At 37.2% G+C, this 20,191-nt stretch overlaps 2 protein-coding genes and 1 long non-coding RNA gene across 10 annotated transcripts; 1 reads left to right on the top strand and 2 right to left on the bottom strand.

The window, feature by feature from the left end:
- Window positions 1-1,161: 1,161 nt before the first annotated feature.
- LOC124214700 (1-acyl-sn-glycerol-3-phosphate acyltransferase alpha-like) lies at window positions 1,162-10,279 on the bottom strand. 7 transcript variants are annotated; one of them, XR_011176797.1, is made up of 9 exons: window positions 10,153-10,279; window positions 6,234-6,421; window positions 5,942-6,075; window positions 4,913-5,094; window positions 4,091-4,265; window positions 3,324-3,550; window positions 2,339-2,585; window positions 1,579-2,108; window positions 1,162-1,359 (listed from the first exon to the last, which is right to left on the bottom strand). XR_011176797.1 is itself a non-coding variant. In XM_046617266.2 (7 exons), exons 2-6 carry the CDS (start codon window positions 6,419-6,421, stop codon window positions 3,354-3,356), a joined length of 876 nt encoding a protein of 291 aa, XP_046473222.1. In that variant the 5' UTR covers window positions 10,153-10,279; the 3' UTR covers window positions 2,947-3,235; window positions 3,324-3,353. The 7 variants fall into 7 exon arrangements, 4 of the variants coding, with proteins under 4 accessions (XP_046473222.1, XP_046473219.1, XP_046473220.1 ...); XR_011176796.1 differs by having other exon boundaries at window positions 1,162-2,108; XR_011176798.1 differs by lacking the exon at window positions 1,579-2,108.
- Window positions 8,264-12,337, top strand: LOC124214703 (uncharacterized). Of its 2 annotated transcripts, XR_006882188.2 has the most exons (5): window positions 8,264-8,545; window positions 8,678-8,718; window positions 9,190-9,360; window positions 10,011-10,520; window positions 12,206-12,337. It is a non-coding gene; the product is annotated as an uncharacterized lncRNA (long non-coding RNA). The 2 variants fall into 2 exon arrangements; XR_006882187.2 differs by lacking the exons at window positions 9,190-9,360; window positions 10,011-10,520.
- Window positions 12,338-14,386: 2,049 nt separating this feature from the next.
- Window positions 14,387-18,854, bottom strand: LOC124214701 (protein obstructor-E). Its single transcript, XM_046617268.1, has 5 exons — window positions 18,700-18,854; window positions 15,754-16,059; window positions 15,457-15,651; window positions 15,168-15,366; window positions 14,387-15,007 (listed from the first exon to the last, which is right to left on the bottom strand). The coding sequence occupies exons 1-5, from the start codon at window positions 18,755-18,757 to the stop codon at window positions 14,953-14,955; spliced, it is 813 nt and encodes a 270-aa protein (XP_046473224.1). The 5' UTR covers window positions 18,758-18,854; the 3' UTR covers window positions 14,387-14,952.
- Between the last annotated feature and the right edge of the window lie 1,337 nt (window positions 18,855-20,191).

Raw genomic sequence — 20,191 nt, 5'->3', positions numbered from 1 at the left:
ACCGTTGTTCTTTGCCAATAGGGCGAAAAATCTGGGCAAATTTTATTTCCAGCATCATTGAGAGAATTACGTAAATGTAAACAACTGCATTGGATTCAGCGTAAAGAAAAGACATATTTCACTTATTTTCAAAAAAGTTGATTGTTTAAGAGATGTTTAACAGTCTATATTGACGGGTATACCTCGAATACTAATAAATAATTTCAGTATTAGAGCATATCAACAACATTGTGTAACTATAATTTCTTTATTGACAGATTTGACCGACAAGATTATGAGAAAATTGTAAAACATTATAGAAATTTCATTGGCGCATTGATAGCTACTGAATTTGGGCTTGCGCGGAAAATTCATCGAAATAATTTATTGTGAACATGACAAGTTTGAAAAATCCCACCTAACGTATAATTACAATTGCCATTAAATATTATAAAAATGTTACACACACCGTGCAAAAATAGTAACATAGCTTTTTGATATTGGTTCACGTGAAAATAGTTGATTATAATGATTTATTTTGTACTATTATCGTCTACAAGTGGTTAAAAACTGAACGTAATCAATAAATATACAGCTAAATATTTAAGTAACACCGAAAAAAGGTTAATAATCAAATCAGATAATGGAGAAAAAATATCTTTTACATCGGTTCAAAGTGGAAACCGGGTTCTTTAAATGCTGCCGTACGAAAGATCGGGACAAGTACACATATTTATTTTTTTAATCAATAAAGTACGATTGTTCGTTATTTTTTTTTTGTTCGGGAGATAACTTACGAAGCTTTCTAGAATTTTGAGCGTATTTAGACTCACATTTGGACAGTACAAGAAAAATTTACTCACCATCAATCGTCGCAAAATGGCGAAGTTATTAGCTGACCATTGAAGCGCCTTGCCGCTGGAATCTCGAATTGGCAGGAAAGATGGAGTGCGTCATTTTTGTCTGAAATGTAAAAAAATAAAATTACTTTGAATTGTCATATATTTTTTATCATCGACGAACTAAAAATCTCATAAAAAAACGTTAAATCACATTCATTTTCGTTCAGAATTCTTACGTTTGAGCTCGACAATTAACATGATATCACGGTTTTTTGGATCATCTTGATACATCAAATAGAATGGTGCACGAATTAAAAATAAGTAGTTTTAAAACACTTACTTGCTGAAGCTCGCTCGGGGTCGGATGCCTACGTAACTGGTTTTTGTGCTCGGGCGCTCGCTTATTCGTTGTCAGTGTTTTACCAGATGACAAAGTTGTAGGGGAGACTGAGGCACGATGACTCCTCGAAAAATTCTGGTATTTGCTTCACAGTGTACAGAATGAACACTGTCTTTGTGCATGTGAGGCAAACCGAATCTACCCGTAAGATTTTTTCTATATAATGCTACAAATCACGTTCACGCATGCATGTAAGTACAACGTATTGTGATTTTATGACAGCAAATTTCGTCAAAAAATACCACAGAACAATCAGCTAAGTGCTAACAGATCTTAAACACGACGCACAGCAATTTTAGCTCCAACTGAACGAAGTTATATTCGTGTATTCTTATGTATACCATGCCAACCACTCACCAAATGCAATTTGTTGATCCGAATCGTTAGGTTTGATTGTAATGATTTTAGTTTTCACATTTCAGACAAGAAATACGGACTTTATCTTTCCTGCCGATTATAGACTCAAGCGGCCAGGCCCTTCGATAGTCAGCCGTTGACTAAAGAAATATTCTTCAGTTAACGGGTCAGCTAATAATGCTGCCGTTCTGCGACAGTTGGATCATAACAATTCTTGCTAGTACCTTTCAAATGTGTGTTAAAATACACTTGAAGTTTCAAGAAGCTTCGTTCTATCTCTCCGCTTCAAAAAAAAAATAATAAATCGCCGACAATCACATTTTTAGAACTTTAAATCAGGACACTGCGTTAAATACTGTCTCATATACGGAGCATCTGTTTCATCTCGATCAAAATTAGCGCATCCGTGATGTATTACAGTTACTCTGAATTTTTTCCCATACGAACACTTGTTGAAAAACAATGCTGCTTCTCTACCCAACGTAGATACTTCACTTGCGACTCGCTAAAACAGCGTTTCGATTCTATGCCTACGAAAATTCAAGATCGAGAGAGCAAATGAAAAGTTGTAATAATTATGAATATTAATGTTATAGAATACAAGGTGGAGCAGGGGGACGAGGAGGACGAAGGTGGTCGGAGTCGGCAGGGGGTGGTTGACGGTGGTTGGCGGTGGACGCGGTTCCGCGTCTACTCACGGGGATGATCGAGCTGATCGACATTTCTAAGTCGCAGTCGACAAGTAATCTTACGTACTCACTTTGTATCGACTCAATCTCAAGCTTCCACACTGACACTACTTTGGCTGCTACGAATGTCGGTGCGAGACCGTTAGGTAGAGTCGATAGACAGAACCCTCCTACGCCTAGGTTCACCTGGGCCCACTCGCCCGCCGAAAACTGGTCACAAAAATTTACCCAGGGGTGTCCGTCTTTATGTTCTTCAGCCAACGTCAAGACTCACCGAGTCTTAAATCGTGTTGCCTTTAGTCAGGCGTTATAACGAGGCTGGTAGAGAAATTGTGTAAAATTAATTACAAATTATTCAAGTCACTCAGATTTATCTTTAGCTATTCCTAAATTCTAAACGGGATTTAATTTGATGCAGATTTTTTATGCTCCAATCGACGAGCCTTGTAGACAATAAATGCTCTTTGGATAACTCTATATTTATCACTTTACTTTTTACCACTTTAATTTACAATATTTCAGGTAATATATGTAAACCGAACTTCAAATGCACGTATACTGTTGGTACAGAAAATGCCTGCCGTAGATATTCACAAGGCAGCATATCGTTCACATTCTTTGTACACACCTCAGATTTGCAATTGGGTTGCGAAAACTTATTACTTTAAATAATAATTTGTAAATTTCTGATGTTTATTATTTATGTATCAATAAATGACAAATGTCGCATCCACTACATGTGCATAAAATATGTTACTTGTTACAAATGTAATGAAAATTGCTGGCACATTATAAATAAAATACAAATAAGATATCGATGATATTAACGAATTGTTTACTTTGTCGAATCGACTGTGATTCTCCTTTCACAATTGATATTTTGGTAGAATAATTATAGCTTCACATCGCAGCTAATTGGCCTACTAATTCACTAAAAATTGATCAGTCTTCGGTATCCTGATAGATTTCTGTAAAGTAACGAACAGCATATACTACGCTGATATTGGATCGCAACAATATATGATTACCAGTAATTAATCATCTTCGAATGATTACATGATTAACATGAAGGCAACGATTTGCTCATCAACTCATTTCAGTCTTAGGGATTTCTATCCCTTGGAGTCCAGGATAATCTGGTGGCAATGGTGCAAGGACTTCTTTCGTCAACTCCTTCAGAGCTTCTCGCATCATTTTTTGCGTCCTTTCCATCAGATCATCGACGTCTTTCAATCCCAGACCTTCTGTAGGTACAGGCTTTAAAGTTTGAACAATCACTTTACCTGCAATGAATTCATGAAGCAGGTATTATTAGTACTTATGTAACATACATTGGTTTCTATTTTTTCATATTTTTTGAAGCTATGCTGGGTATCAGGTTGACACTTTATATTGCGAAGATTTGCTAACCAAAAATCGATACTTCTTATTAACCTTATTATTCTTAAGGAAGTTTTCTGAATAAGTCATCATAGAGTGAAATCGAACGAATATGATAGATTTTAACGATTTTGTAGTGACTTGAAACGATGTAGCGATATCGATGTTTATTTTTTTTTTGTAATCTCGGTATTTTAGACTTTGGTATTTTTAAAGCATTTTTCGTATAAACTTGCGAATGCAATAATATGATAAATACGCAAGGTACAATTATTGTACAATAAGATTAGTAAAAACACATCAGTCTTCAGCTGGCCAATTATACCTGAACTGTAGGATTCAAAGTTCTCGTAACTTATTTATGACGAACAAGTCAATACCATCTCGGTGGGTGAAATTCATTTCTTCAAATCACAAACGAAAACTAATGTATTTGCCCTTACCCCTGCCGAAGTAGTGATTTCTATGATTAATGAAGTAGTACGGCGAGTAGACTATTGGAAGAAGCGGAACTTGATTCTCGATTGCAATTCTAAAGGCGCCCTTCTTAAAGGGCAGCATACCCTTCGCAATAATGTTGTTATTTCGCGTACCCTCAGGAAATATCCACATCTTCACCTGCAACAGTACTCGTGGTCAATCGCGGAATCTGACCAGAAAAAATATCCTTAATGTTTTGTACGAATATTTACTTTTTAATTACCAGAAGAAAATGAAACGGAATGACTCACTCACTACGGTATAATATCGTATAAGAAGCATAACGTAATTAGTTCGACATTAGTGAGAGTTTTATAATGAATTAAAATATTATCACCAGTGTTGGGGATAAGATATTGATGCTGCAATAATCACTGTAACCACACACAGGCACGTTCACAGTAATGAAGAAAATAATTTGTGTACCGATTCCCAAACGACACTGTCAATTAAGTTATCAAACGCCATACTTTGTACCTTGAGCTTTTTTAGCAAAATTTTATTGCAAACGGTATGGCCAAATATAAATCATGCTATGACAAATATTTAAAACGAAACGAACTTAAGCCAGTAATAAAATTGTACAAGACACGGAGACGTAGCGTACATGAGTCAGAGTGCGATTTATAAAAATGAACAGATTTACCAACGTACAGTCCCACACACGAGTCATTGAGATCCGACATGACCTTGGTGACTTATTGTTGGAATTATTCAAGTGTAGAAAAGTTTAACGAGGGCGTTTCATTTTTATTCATAACGCAAACAGCTTTTTTCGTTCTTACCTTGCGAGTGTTGACAAGTTTACTCGTTTCATTGAGAGTCGCTACAGCTTTCCCCGGCGTTCGCTTATCAATGAAAACGACCCCGGCCAGCCAAGCCGCCAAGCCGAAGGGCCAGGCATAAAAAATCGCTTGCTTTGCCACAGGTGCACATTTTCCCATTACTTGCCAGATGTTGAACATTCCTTTGAAAGATAAATAAGTTAGCCGTGTAAAGAAACGATATAATAGAAGTATAAATTGAAGATGGAAAACTAAACGCGGAGATTATTAATATCGAAGCACCCTGTGTAATTTTTTGTGTGATGAAAACACTTGAACTTGTTCAAGATCTATAGCGACAATGCCTGAATTAGGATGAAAACTTTCGAGGATTCCAGTGCATCTTGCATTCGGGGAATGCACGGACTGTACGTATTGTACGTAAGGATAAAACTCCGGAAGTGTGAAAATGAAAGAACAACGCTATAATTCAACAGCCAGCTGCACAGAGATTCGGGTATCACAGCGCTGCCAAGTATAATAAATTGTGAAATCACTTAATACATTTAGACAAACCCAGGGCTTAATTTTGCGTAGGTGGATTTACCATCTCAATGGTTATAAATTATTAAACTGAATTGAGGATGTTACAGTTCTTACTGAAGAACCATCGGTGCGATTTTGGAACTCGCCCTATATCTCTCTAGCTGAATTTGAATCTTGCGCAGGTTGATTTACCATCTCTGGATGGTTATGATAATCGAAAAAAAATGGTAATTGTTGGTTTTAATTAGGATAATTCCGGATGAGATGGCGCTAGGTAAGAGATGGCTCATAGTACAGTTTCTCAAGTACTTTACTTTATTGGACTATACCATGTGTCATTTCTTATCTATCGCCATTTCATCCGAAATTTCCCTACATGTAACAAAGAATTGAAAAATTTGAATAACCTTGTAGGGTTTTTTCTAACTAAATGCGTAACATTTTATGCCATGAAAAAACTTGCACGTAGCAATTTTTCCTAGACGTGAATATTTGGATACCTACCAAGAATGTCGAGTGTGCTTTGATGATTGGCGACTACGACGCATCCACGCTCTACACTCAATTCAGCTGCACCACGAAGTTCCCACTGAATACCCAAGATTTTGGTAACTTGCTTGAGCAGTGCTGACAGATCCCTGCAAAAGAGATTAATAAGTTTACACTCGTCAGCGCCGGCATGTTATTATTGGTTGCATTGCATTCGTAACATATTCGAAATGAAAGGATATAAAAATTGAAATTTCAAGACGATTTCTTCAGACGATTTTCATTCACATTAGGCATATCAACTTACCGGCAATTCCTGACATCTTTAGGTCTGAGCATGATGTAAGGTATGCCCATCACGGCGATGGTAGAGGAGACTATGTAGTACAAAAGGAACCTGGCGTGAAAACGAACCACGTCATGGCTGTCCGATGTCAGAATTAAAGCTACCAGCAGGAAAATGATGGCCAAAAAATAGAGCAGCCAAGTAGTCATCTGAAACAAAAATTAAAACATCAGAATAATTGATTCGGATGACGTCGGCTCTGAAGAAGATTACTGCTAACGTGTCGTTTCTTCGTTAAAAATCCATCTCTACCCGGGTGAGGATAACTTATCTCGCAAATTCGCAGTGGGCAAATATTTTCTATAACTACAGGATTAGCAGTGTGGATAAATAGAATCGTGATTACTTCCTTCCTGCGTTAGTATTTAAAATATTTAAAATAGTCTGACATTTTACCACACCAGCGGTAGGCTACTTAGATTTCGCAAGTAATCGGGTTACAGTTAGCTGTCGATTTTGGCAGCTTAAATATCCGCGATAATAGGCTTTGGTTCTATTTAATTATGTCTGTTTACATGTGGGTGACACTTTAATCTCTGTATATCTACACTGTCTGGAACACTGATCAATGACCCAGAAAACAAAAGATAATCACACTGCACCATGTGTACTCGTGGAAATCCAGATTCAACGTCTTTGGAGAGGGTACAGAGGAAAGTAAATGAATTACGTTTCAATTTTAGAATATAGCTTCAATTGAATGGACGGAATCAATTTATAGTATAATTATTATATAGATTTATGTACTCCTTAGAAAATTCATGCTCAGAAGTATATTTCCACAAAGACACTGCAGATTTTTAAGTCAATTTGGTTGTAAAAGTGAATTCTATAATAACACGGCGCCGCGGCGGCTAGTTTAAAGCCAAATAATTCATTACGGGTTACATTGATTGAATTTATAACATACGTTATACGTATCATGTTGTTTGTGATAATTTTTTTTTCCTTCATTACACATCGATTTTTACACATTATAAACGTACTAAAGATGTTCCGCATACTCAAGGCTAGCCAAAGTTTCCGAAAATATACGTAATAAATAAATGTTTGGTGAAACAGTTGGTCTGATAACGTCTGTGCCAGCAGAACATTGAAATAACAGACAGAATTTAAATATTTATTTAGTGTGTAGATAAGCCGAACCGTATACACGTATATGTATTATGTATACATGTGTATATATATAAAACTCATATACGTATATCTCATACGTGTGTAGAATACGCTTAAAATATTAATATTCCTCTTTGTCCGGATAAAAAGTTTTCTTTCAACGTGTACTTGATTCATTTTATTCCATCAATTTACTTCTCCGTTTCGAGCATGTGATTAATATGACGATATTTTTGTAACTACATAAATACCTTTAAATATAATATTTTCAATATTCTACAAATATCAGACGAGCACAGAAGCAGCACAAACTCACCCTTGACTTGATACGGATCTTCCAACAAATGAAATTCTATTGATTCGTATAGTCGGCGGTTTTCTCAAAGATACGTTTTCCCACCAAACATAGCCTGGGCAAGCGGTCGAGCGACTGAAGTGTTTTCAAATGGACGATGAATGCTATTCTTATCTAGGCAACGAGAACTTTGCTCGCATAGACAAATATCGATCGCTCGAAAGTGATTTTTCATCAAGTTAGAACGACTTATGTACGTATGTCTCAACTGAATCGTATAAAATTTGAATACATTAGGCACCAAACGTTATTGTAGTTGAGTAATTAGAGATTTTTTTTTTTTTTCTCTTTCAAGTCACCCAAAAAATCGTTTCGACGATGTAAATGTTAGTTTGTCACAGTACGGGGCTGTTTCTGAAATTGTTCAACGAAGAAGGGTCTGCCACCGCGTATCTGCACCATCATTTCGCAGACTCCTGCAGACGACGAGGTATTCGAGCGCCTCTCGCGCCCGTGATTCATTCTTGACCTTGGGAATTCCATGACGCCTACGCACATTCGGATGCATTGTTTCCGTCTAGACGCGCGAAGCCGCCTGCGCCGTTAAGTGCATCTATAGAGTTCACTGTCCCGATCTAAGTAAGCAAAGAAGATGCTGGCCTTCCGTCCGACAAATCGATCATCGATTAGAAATTGAGCCTGAAATTTTCACTCGATAAAAGAAACGTACGCAAAAAATCCTCCTGAATAAACATCCATTGCACTGATTGTGAGGCCTACCGACCTGCAGAATTCAACCAAATAGCGCTCAGGCTTGACGGATTCTTTTAACGGCACGTAATTCGTCAGTAATACACAATGGGTGAGTAATTTGTTCCAGATTCTCATTGGATAGTCTACAAATTCCGAAATCATTTTCCGCGCGGACACAAATGTGCGTAAGATATTGAACAACGCATTAATGTACAGCCTTGATAAGACACTTGTTTTTCAGAAGTGTGGCGCACACGCCTATCAACTTCCCCACTTTACAACGTAAGTATGCACGGTTATCAATTACTGCAATCAAACCTCTCACATGCTCTAACTAACACGAAGTCGCGTCTGCCACCTGCCGTGAACGACTGAAATAGCGTCAAATGGCGAAACGATCCGAGTCTTAAATAAATTAGTAAACAGACTCGTTAGTTCCATTGGAATTATGTTAACGACCAGACTCTCATTAGGAAAAGTCACGCGTATGCACGCGTATCCACGTTCCACACATTTTCAATGATTAAAAACTTATTGAACCTCAGGCAGGTGTGACTGACACATTGAAAATAATATTGTTTACCGAAGATCGTTTTGCTCTACTTTTGATTAATCCAATGACTGTATAACGATATGAGATAATCGAAGATTGGGATCAAGCGGATTAGCGTCAGGTTAAATTTGATCGCGCTACACGGACGTCGGCCCTTTTTTCTGGAATACCGATTAAACATTGTAAAATATTATTTCTAGTAATATACCACTCACGTCCCATGCAGCTGTCCTCGAGAGTTTTGTTCTCACATCTTGCACAAAGTCCCTATAAAGTTAATGACAAAAATAGCTGGCACGATCGGTAACCATAAAAGCTGCGACGCAAGGATATTTGCAAATTGCTCAACACGTCAGGAGTTTTTAACTCGGGTAAGCAAGATAACTGGTAAGTTTACGGAAATGGCAACGAGGAGCACATGCTCGATTTACAAGCACCGTTATTCTATACTTAATATAGTTACACGTGTTTTTCTAGTCAACGATAACCCAAGAAGATATGATAATATTTGTCTATTTTAAAAATAACGGGCCGATGATCACGATACGATATGATACAACTAGTTCCTAGGAAGACGTAGAATCGGTTTTAGCAATTCAGCATGCTTGCAGAAATTTTACAACTGAAAAAACGTGCAATTAATTCCCCGACGAACTTGCTATTGAACCGTAATAAACATGTACGATCACAGAAGCTGGCTGTTAGGTGGTTGGTAAAAAGAAACAACCACTGACTCAATCTATGATGAAAATACAACATTTTCTTCTATCTCTTATTTAAAGTGACTTTTGCAAAACCACGAATCAAGTTAAAAGTTTTAGCCCCGCTTGATAATCTTGTACATATACTATAATGTTAAAATTACACGGTGATTGTTGTAAGAAATTGAAAGGTTACCGTGTATTTCGAAGTTAGTACGTATTCGCACTCGTTGTGCCATATTTGCTCTCGTAAATGTAAATACACATTCCAACTTACAGGTGTACGTATAACATTCATACCGTTTGTAAAACGATTACAGAATATTAATTACATATAAATACCGCACGACAGCACAGAAGCTTAATTGTGAGAGGAAAAGAATCCAAGTTAACTGTAAGTTTATATTCACATACCGAGATGCCACAAGTATTAGAAGAACCAAATTTGGATGAGCAATTCACCTTGGATGTTAACTGTCGACTAAGGTACCATGAACTGCGTTTCAGTGATCATCAGATTTCGATAAACGCCTTCGGGTATTCCATGAATAATTGTGACAAATGTGAGTCCGATGTTACCTCGATAAAAATTGATAAACAGAAGGATTTTCAAGTAACCGACTAATTGCAAATATTTTGGCACAGCTGATTCCATTCGCAGTTCCGAAAGCTGTTGGCTCACGAGCTCTGCGCGCGCGACGCATTCACCGGGCCAAGTTGAGCCTCCGACTGACAAAGCCCTTTATACAGTGGTGACGGCTACCCGAGAAATTCAACGGTTGAACATCACAGCTGGTAGGCCGGTTTCACGTGTGTGCGTTTCTGCTAGGGTGGGTGGGAGTGTTTTTGTCCTTCTCTATTTTGCTCTCTCCATCCCAAGATAACGATAAGCTTCCAGGCTAGTACGATTATCGTAGGCGCGGATAACAATTGGACTAAGCGTGTGTTGTGCCGTCTTACGATCGGAAATACGAGCCCGGATGGTGTGTGTGTGTGTGTGTGTGTGTACTACGGTACGGATCAGTGATCTATTCCGGCTTATTTACTTCTAGGATTCAGAAAGGTGAGCGTGTCCCGCTGCTTATAAGAGTAACAACACAGGCGAACAAAAAAATATTTATTTTACTTCAAGTTTATATTTAAATAAATAAATTTTGATTCCATACATTTAATAATGGCCAAAATCTTCGTGTAATATTTATAAAGTTTGCTTTTGTGTTTCGACGTTGATAAATGACACCGGTCCAACACGAGCTTTAATTCAGCATCCTAGATGTCAAGCTTTGTTTTCTTCCACGTAACTAATAGAAGAAAAAATAGGTTTATTAGATAACGTTCGCTTTTATAAATTTTAAGAAAAATTACCTATTTTCTCAAACAAGCATTGTGAATAAGAATTAAAGAAACTTTGGATTCGCATTTGAATTTTTTAATAAAAGTGATTTAAGTTCGAAACTCAAGTTTGCTTAGTCGTTATTTACAATAAATGTTTCAGAAAATAGGTGATTTTTCTTAAAATCCGAAATATCGTTCTGTTTTCTACGAAAGCAAACTTTGTCTGATAAAACTATTTTTTCTTTCATTAGTTAGGTGAAAAAAATCAAAATTCGACATGCATAACTCAGACTCAAAATACGTGTTGACCGGTATAATAACGATAGCTGAATAACTTGGGAAATTTCCAGTACTTCTGAAATAAAACCTGTAGTCTAAAACTTTAGACTATCGAGGTCGTCATTACTGCAAGTATTTATAGGTATATCGGAAATACGAGAGATTTTTCATCGTAATTCTTAATCTCTTTATTCGAGATTATTCGTGTAGCAGAAGAATAGCACCGGAAGTGTCTAGATCGAATGAAGTAGCTTATAAAAAAATCCTGCTTCAACCTTATGGGGACCTTGGGTTTAGAATTTTCAGAAAATCGATGTTTTTTTTCAATATTTCGAAAGTATACTGTGAAAATTTGGTAATGATATTCACAGTATTTTAAGTTTTACAGCCAATTGAAGGTCGGCGCGAAAGTGAGTAGAAGGGTCGGTCCGCTCAGTGAATAGTTCTATTGTTCGTAGAAAAGCAGCTGCTACCTGAGTTGTCTACCTGAGTTGTAGTGAAAATATTTCAGTTTTGACAGTTAAATCGGTTAGCATAACTCTCGGTCTACAAACGGTCTATGATTTTTGAGAAAATACTTATTTGAAATTTCAAATGCGTTTATCTCGAAACTACTTTTTTCTGTCTTATGTTGATCAATTAAAAAAAACTACTCGACCGATTCATCTCAAATTAAAATATGTTATTAAGTACACTGGCAGCTAGCGCAGGGACTACAACGAAAATTTTCCATCAAATATTTATAATTTTTTTATAAACAACACATTGTTAAAATCCGGCTGTTTTCCGACTTCTAATTTTGACAATACGCCATTTTGTCATTTTTTTTTTTTTTCATTTCAGTTCCTGCGATAGATATACTCATAATAATGAAGGGTCATTTTTAATTTTTTGGTTTCAGATAAGTGGAAGAACCAAAACGATCAACAGCAGCACGGTCAACTTTTTTCGAAGGGACGACTTCAGCGCCATTTTTAAAATAATAAAAAAAAATTTCTTTTTTTTTTAATTCCAATTTTGTAAAATTTATAAGTAATAAAACATGCCTACAAAATTTATGTGACATTGTTCATTTCTTTCATTAAAAAAAAAAAATTTTGAAAAGCAGTCAAATTCTCACCCGCTAGACCGCAAGGTCCCCTTATCTCAAACTGGGAACAAAACTCAGGATTCGATTTAATACCTTTTTCGAAATCAGGTGACTCACTGGTTTGACTAGCGTATGTGAATAACGCTGCTTGTTCGATATCGCGAAATAGAGGAAAAACGATAACGTTCGTTGATTAGAAATGAGTGTGATAAGTAGGTAAAAATGCCACTTAAAATAAGAACTTTCACTTATACATTGGTCAGTAGAGCTTATTGGCAAAAATTCATTTTGCGGTTCACGATTGACAATTGGGGGAAAAGAAAATTCTTAAACCAAATCAGAATCTGTTGACTCGTGAAATGGTTCTCGTTAATTTGTTTGCCAACAAAACGCCGGGAATTTGAATTCATGTACTATTCAAATCCGTTTGTAGTGCTTGTTTGCGTGTGTAGTTTTTGTAGAGCTCGAACTCTTTACAGTGTTTACATCATTTAATCATCCATAATACACTGTTTATGCCTTTGTACTCGACCAGAGTGATTAACTATAATTATAAAAGAGGACAGGCTTGATGATCAAGCTCTGGTTTGAAACACATTAGCAAGGTAACACGGTCATAGTTATTGATTACTGCTCTACATGTGTGCGTAGCGAAGTGATCAACGGCACCTGTATCGCATGTGCCATTCTCTGATAAAAATTCGACTCCTACGCATCGAAGTTTCCAGAGGAAACGAGGAAACTAGTGCCCATATTTGATTGAACAGGAAATTTGCAGTTGATCTATCTAAATGGTAACTAATAGGTATATGTAGTTAGCGGATACGTTGCGATGTTTCTAAATACCGTGATATCCATTTTAAGTTGTTGTATGAAAGCTTATTTCAAAACTTGAAAAAGGTTTCAATTCTCGTCTCAAGCTATTCTACGCCCGATTTGCTTTACAAAAATTGAAATCGGTATTTACTTTCGAGTACATCAGAATTACGTGCGCAATTAAACATGTCATATTGTATCAATTTCAAGATATAGTTGAAGCGTTACGTAAGTTATCCGTTGAAATCAGACTCATCATTCATTTCACTAACATACGCTAGATTTTCATAGATATCGATACCACTTTTACAGACGATAAATTATCTAGCACTATCTGTTTCTGAACTAGATTTCAAACATTATATCGATGTAATTAACCGAAGCAGAACGTTACCTGTTCTATTCGCAAAAAGAACGAGTTCAACGACTTCGTAATAATTATGGTAAGAAATATGCGTGCAAAAAATCGTTTCGGTAAAAAGAATTATAAATTTTTGAACACTTTTTAAGTGCATACTTGAATATTACACCGAAATAACATCGCGTTTGATTAACCGAGCCACTGATAGACTACAGCTTGAGACGGGAAGTATTACTTGCAATTTTTCTATGCAGCGCGTGAGATATGGATTATGACAAATTTATCACAGGCTTTTTAACGCCTTTGATCTCTGATTTACCTGTATCGCTCCGTGCCTCACTCTGTTGCCGGTGTCGAGGCCTGAGATAATCTAGCCTTTACAGTACGACAGATTACTTGAAACCTAAGTCATTCTGGTTCTTGGGGTGGCGCAATAACCGTCCACATTTGCATCAGATTTTTTCAATTGGTACGTTATGTGATTCATCGCCTGTGTTGTGACTTTCAAACAATAACTTTCCTGACAATAACGTGTTACGTGTCCTACAGTTTCCGGTCTTACCTTCCAGTGTCTCCTTTGAGTCTTAAATGGGCAATGGAATAATGCTCTAAAGAGACAATTTTTATTATTCTGATAACAATTCCACTCATTTTGACTAAAAAATATCGATAAAAGATGTGGCTGTGTGTGACATAGCCAAAGCCATCAATATAAGAAAAACCGTCAAACTGGGGGATGATGCAGCTTCTTCCGTGTATCGTTTTCGCCGATCCTTTTCGATTCATCGCAATATGCAAACTGACAAACGTCAAAATTCATTCGGGAATCTCAAATCCTTTATTTAATCAGTTCATAGTAATTTGTGGCATAGGTTCATCCTAGAATAACACCATTGAACGTACGTTCGTTCGAAGGATTTTTTTCTCATAGGTATTGGTTTTGATCAGATTTACATGGTCCAAGTTGGCGGCCACAGTAATAGCTATTGAAATTCGAAGAATTAAATGTATAATATAGTGCGAAACATCTAGCGCTTACGTTTCTGATCTCGCCAAAGCAGAGCGTGTCTTGAGGAAATGTCTTATGCTTTTCAATGGCTCAAAAATGGGTCAGTAATAAGTGTCGAGTCACTTTGATAACTTGATGGGATTTAGTAATCTGTGGTAGTCCTCAATCAAGATAACATATATGGAGGTGTGAAATAAACGACTTGAAATAATCCCAATTATTGTATGGTATCAGACAGTTTTAGTGTCAAGTATTTGTTTTGATAATGTGCATGTCATGTAACGACTGTGTCAAACTCATGGCTTTCTTCGGCACGTAGTACAATGTTCTTCGAGTCCAGTGTCAACCGCATCTTCTCTTCCGCCTCGATGACTAAAACAACTTCACTTGACCGACACCTCTGTCCAAAATAGAGCCAGCCGGCTCGCTGAAAAATTGAAACAGTGAATACGAGAGGTGAGATTTTTGATAAAATTTTACTCTTGCTTGGATGAAAATTTGATTAAGATCTCAGAATATTATCACAGGTTGTATTAACTATGCCTTTTAAGTAGCTTTATTACAGATGTAAAATTGATCGTACTAACCATCCGGTAACATTTTCAGCTGCATCGCAGGCGTTGATATCTTCGCTGAACGCATTTCCTTCGCCACAGTTTTGAAGGCGGGGGCTGTTATCGACGCAGATGAAGTAACGCTGGCAATCTTGCGGGCTTCTGAAGTAGCGAATCTCGCCTTGTGCGAAAATTCCTTCGCCGGGTGGAGGGCAACGGAAACCCAAGTACGCTAAGAGAAGGAGAAAATCCGCATTAAAAATCGCCTGCACAGTTGCGGATATGAAATTTATCCCATAACGCCTGCAAACCGGAAATCTACCTTCGGCGTCGCAATCAGGCACTTGATCCGGCCAATCGCAACGGTAGCTTTCGGCATTGAAGGCAAGTCCCTCTGGGCAGTCGAATATGTATCCTTTGCCATCGGCGCAATTCATGAATTTTCCACAGTTCACACTGTCGCCGACCTTGAAGTATCCGAACTGATGAGGGCAGTCTTCGGTTGGCTGAGGGGGCTCTGTGGTAGACCGAAATCGAAAAAAAAGGGATCGATTTATCTCGGAGTTGGAAATCTCCTCTAAAATATATCGTTCAGAGATCATTTTGAACTGATACTTACGGAGGCTTCGTCGACCATCACAGTTCACGTCGATGGGGTAGCCGCAAGGATAGTTGAATCGAGCGTCAGGATTGAATAATAATCCTTCGGGGCAAAGCTTCTCCTCGGGAACGCCATCGATGCACTCGATGTAAGCGTCGCATTGCGTTGGGACGGGGAATCTTCCGTTCTTCTCCGGGCAACTGCCCGAATACGCTCGGGGTGCGGTCGAAGGAGTCGGTTGGTACTGTTGCGGTACTTGGGAAGAGCTTTGAACCTGGGGACGTTGAGCGAAGTATTGCTGCTGGAATTGACGCTGAGCAAAGCCTGCAATCACGTCACGCGGGTAAAAAATGTTTTTTTTTTTTTTTTATATACGAATTAAAATATCGAAGCAATAGTTCAATCTTGTACCGGTTTAATTCTTTTTTTCTTTTCTTTTTTTGAAGTTATACTTCTTTAGGCGCGTTATGAAAAACTGATGAGAGTGAAATTTCACGATGCGTGCGCATCACTGTAACACAAAACTGTAACACAAAATTAACAGGATGAAGTTGCCCACTCAACCGAATTCATTAAGTCTCGAAAAAAAGCTAAATATTTATCCACATGGTTTTAGTTTTTACAGTCACAACACGTGTTTTATTTTCATACAAGTGCGAATTATATCTGTGGCAATAAAATATATTCAGTAGTGATTTAAATTGAATATTTGGATTAATATTATTTACTATTTGTGAATATTAGTGAAAAAATTGTGCTAAAATACTTTTTCAAGTGCTCCAATATAATTGAGGTTAGTTATCCGTATGTACTATTTATTGATATAAATTAAAATATCATTATTTAATATAATTAATACTAAATATTATTAAATTGTCAATGTTGAATATTTATTATTGGTTTTTTTAATATTTACAAAATAAAGAAATAAATTTAATAGAACATTTAATAAAAAGTTCGTGACAAAAATTTAACAGATTATTTAAATATAATGTAAGACATCCGTTATTTGTTTTATTGTTTTTTATTACATACTTCTTTTCTTTATCATTGTGTGACAGAAGATTTTGACATGTTGTGTATTTTTTAATGATGCCAAAGAAGTATAACTTCTCACGCGCGTACATAAGTACACGCACCCATTTTTTTTTATTGGTACCAACTTGAACGCACGACATTTTCGCAATTTAAAAGCAATTCCATTATCGCGTAAACAAGACCGTTTATAAAGATCGATGACTTAAATTATGTGCGTCATATGCGAATATCATTAATAGCTTATATTTATATTGCGAGGTGGAATCGAAGAAATAAAATGCTAAACGTCAAGGTTAACTTGAGGCGGAGAAGAATATTTATTCAATTTCATCAACTCGTCGCGGATAGTTACTTGAAACTTCGATTTTGAATAATCATAAAATTTGTACCGTTTGTCATTTATGGAAATTTAATCGACATTCCATGTGATTACTCGTACGTCGGACACAAGTCCGTGTGATAATCGTGCGAAAGAAAGCGAAATGACAGAATCGCAAAACATCACAAGTTCCATCATTCGTTAACAGTTATCAAACAGCGTACCGATCAGTTCTTAAGCCACCATTTACGAAACGAAGAGTCTACGAGAATTCAGGTTCCCCGCGTAACGAGAGGGAAAGTTGCGCATCTTTGCAACCTTCGCGCGTGTGTGTCGATTACACAACGCAATGCGTGTTTCGGCAAGTATTTAATATTAGTGAATTCCAAGTACAGACAACCGTTCGGAAATACAAAATTTTCCATTTCCTTGAAACTTTCTTACGCCGTTCCAGACGCAGGAAATATTAAATGATTTATCTGCTATCGCGATACCTCACGTTTCGATTTATCTGCAAGGATTTGTACCTATTCACTTCGGTTATAAATTCAGTTCAAGATAACTTATGAGTTTCCACGAGTCTAAGCCTTCTTGAATCCTTTGGTACAAATTACGGCATAATCGACTGCAGGAAAGTTTAGTGGCCGAGTCGAACGAGCGAAAGCTCGACAACTAAATCGAGTTAATCTTGCCTCGACGGACACACAAAACTTTTAGAGCATACGTCGATGAATGAAACTATCGTATAGAGGATTTTGTTTAAACAACTGATTCTAACTAAATTCATGCATATTTTCAGCCGAAATTCTCAAAACTCACTACGATATTACACCGCAGTATTGTATACGTTGAGCTCGGCCAAGAACAATTCGGAATTGAAGGTCGCTATGCACGTGCACCTATGCAAGTTCCACAGTCACTAATGGACACCTTGACTGAATATAAAACGTTTCTTGAAACCTATGACGTTAGAACGATGGAAATACCCAAGCTAGTCGTTCTTCTATGGCTTGAGTAATAGGTAAGCTATAGCAATTACAAGTTCAATGTGTTCTCCAATATTGAACAAACTATACCGTCCAATACATTTTTGTTCTATGCAACGATTAGTAACTGAAATTACTGCTTTTTTGTAATATCGTTTTATCGGTCTATACCCAACGATTTAATGAGAAAATCCAACTTGGTCAACGCGACAGTAAAGAAACGTTTCAGGCGGAAGGAATTTTCAATATATCAGCATCAAAATTTTCCGTGATATTTTTTATTTTCTTGATTTCAGCTGAGGTCACATTGCTGGACAGTTATAAAATTTGAAATGATAAAAAATGAAAAATCTTCAATCTCCAACTTTGGCTAATTCTGATGTAAATTGAAGCTGACAGTTTCGTTATCTTACAATTTCAATGACTCAAACTTAGTCGAGCGTCGTTACGATAGACCTCGCACTCTGTGCGAACTTGGAATAGTTGACTCGACGAAATATCGAAAAGCGTCATCGTGAAATTGGATGAATTGCAACTGATTAACGGAAAACTGTAAGTAATCGTGCGTTGTTTAACCGGTTTGAAACTAATCCTTTAATACTTTGGTGAATCGGTACTCACTGGATACAGCAAAAACTGCAACGAATATCGCTAAGGTCACGATCGGCAGACGAGCCATGATGATCGGAAATATATTGATCACCTTATACTCTGTTGTATTCTTTCACGATTCTGTACCAAAACTATACGAGAGCCTCACTTGTCCGAGCTTATATCACCTCGGAAATGGGGAGAGAGAGAGTCCGTTCCTACCTTGTCGAAATGACAAGGACCTGCGCGAGGTCCGATGTGCCGTGATGCTTCATTGAAATTTCAAGTTGTTCGTGCCTGCGTCTATGCTTTGCTTCCATCGACGGGAATTTGTATGCGTGCGCTTGAATGGGAAGAGGCTACGAATCACGATTCGGGGTAGCGAGAAGTGCTATCCATCTCACACTCGAAGATTATTATGGGCTGAGAGTCGGGTATCCTTCAAAGGAAAATTCGCATTCCGCGAAATATGTTCTTACTGGTTGAAATGTCCGTAGGCTGAAGCGGATAAATCTAAACGTGAGTCTGCGGACAAAATACTCGGCCACTTTTTTTTTTTAATTTTGTTTAATTTTGAGTTCTTTTTTGCTAGTAAATTATAATTAAATGTCAGCAATTCAGTGGGGATTGTGCACAACGAACGGTAAGAAATCTGGGTGAAAAAATTATGTACAAGCGAGTACAGTGCGTCGGAGTAAATTCATTTACATAGGATTTTACACAGACTCGATGGTCATCCACGTGAAACGTGACTTAAAAATTATAGTCTCCCAAAACGAAATTAAACACCATCGTGCATCGATTCGGTGAACGCGTGATTGTAAAACAAACCACTACCAAGAGTTTTTTAACTCTAGTTATAAGTTGTCGAAAAAAAAGATCGGTTCGTTCGTATGCTGTAGGTAGGCCTGTACTCGTGGAATTTGCATGAGATTCACACGCGCTCGTAGATGCGCAATTTAACAAGAAGATATTTTTCTTTCTAAGCAATGAGTTTCAGATTTCGTGTAAACAACACTCTTGTAACAACAGAATCAGGGAGGAGAAGTAAAATATTCATTTTTTTGGTAGCTGTATTTTTATCGAAACAATTTTTAACTTCGAATTCTCGATGGCGAATCGCCAAAATGTTATAGCAGCAACTTAAGGAGTTAGTAGATATGTTACGACTCCAAGGCCAAAAACGCTCACTCAGTGAGCAAAAATAACGGCTGGAACGCGTCATGGCTCGAACCACAACGAAAGAACGAAATTCCATCGTTTTTCGCTTTGTGGCCGTTATAATTTCGACCACGACGCGTTATACACGTTTGACTCGTAAACAGACACGTACATTGTCGATACAAACGAAGTGTATTTTGACATGTATCCAGTATAGTTATAAGTATGTAAACTAATCAGCATCACTGGCATTAATTGATAAACCAAAGAATACAAGTGGTGAATTTTGATACTTTTGCAATTTAGAGGATTTAATCGGTATTATAGAAAATGCTTTGATAGCAATGTGACACAAATGAAC

This window comes from Neodiprion pinetum, chromosome 3, assembly GCF_021155775.2.
Source record: "Neodiprion pinetum isolate iyNeoPine1 chromosome 3, iyNeoPine1.2, whole genome shotgun sequence".
In the NCBI taxonomy this organism is placed as follows: Eukaryota; Metazoa; Arthropoda; class Insecta; order Hymenoptera; family Diprionidae; genus Neodiprion; species Neodiprion pinetum.
This window is presented reverse-complemented; position numbering and strand designations above follow the sequence as displayed.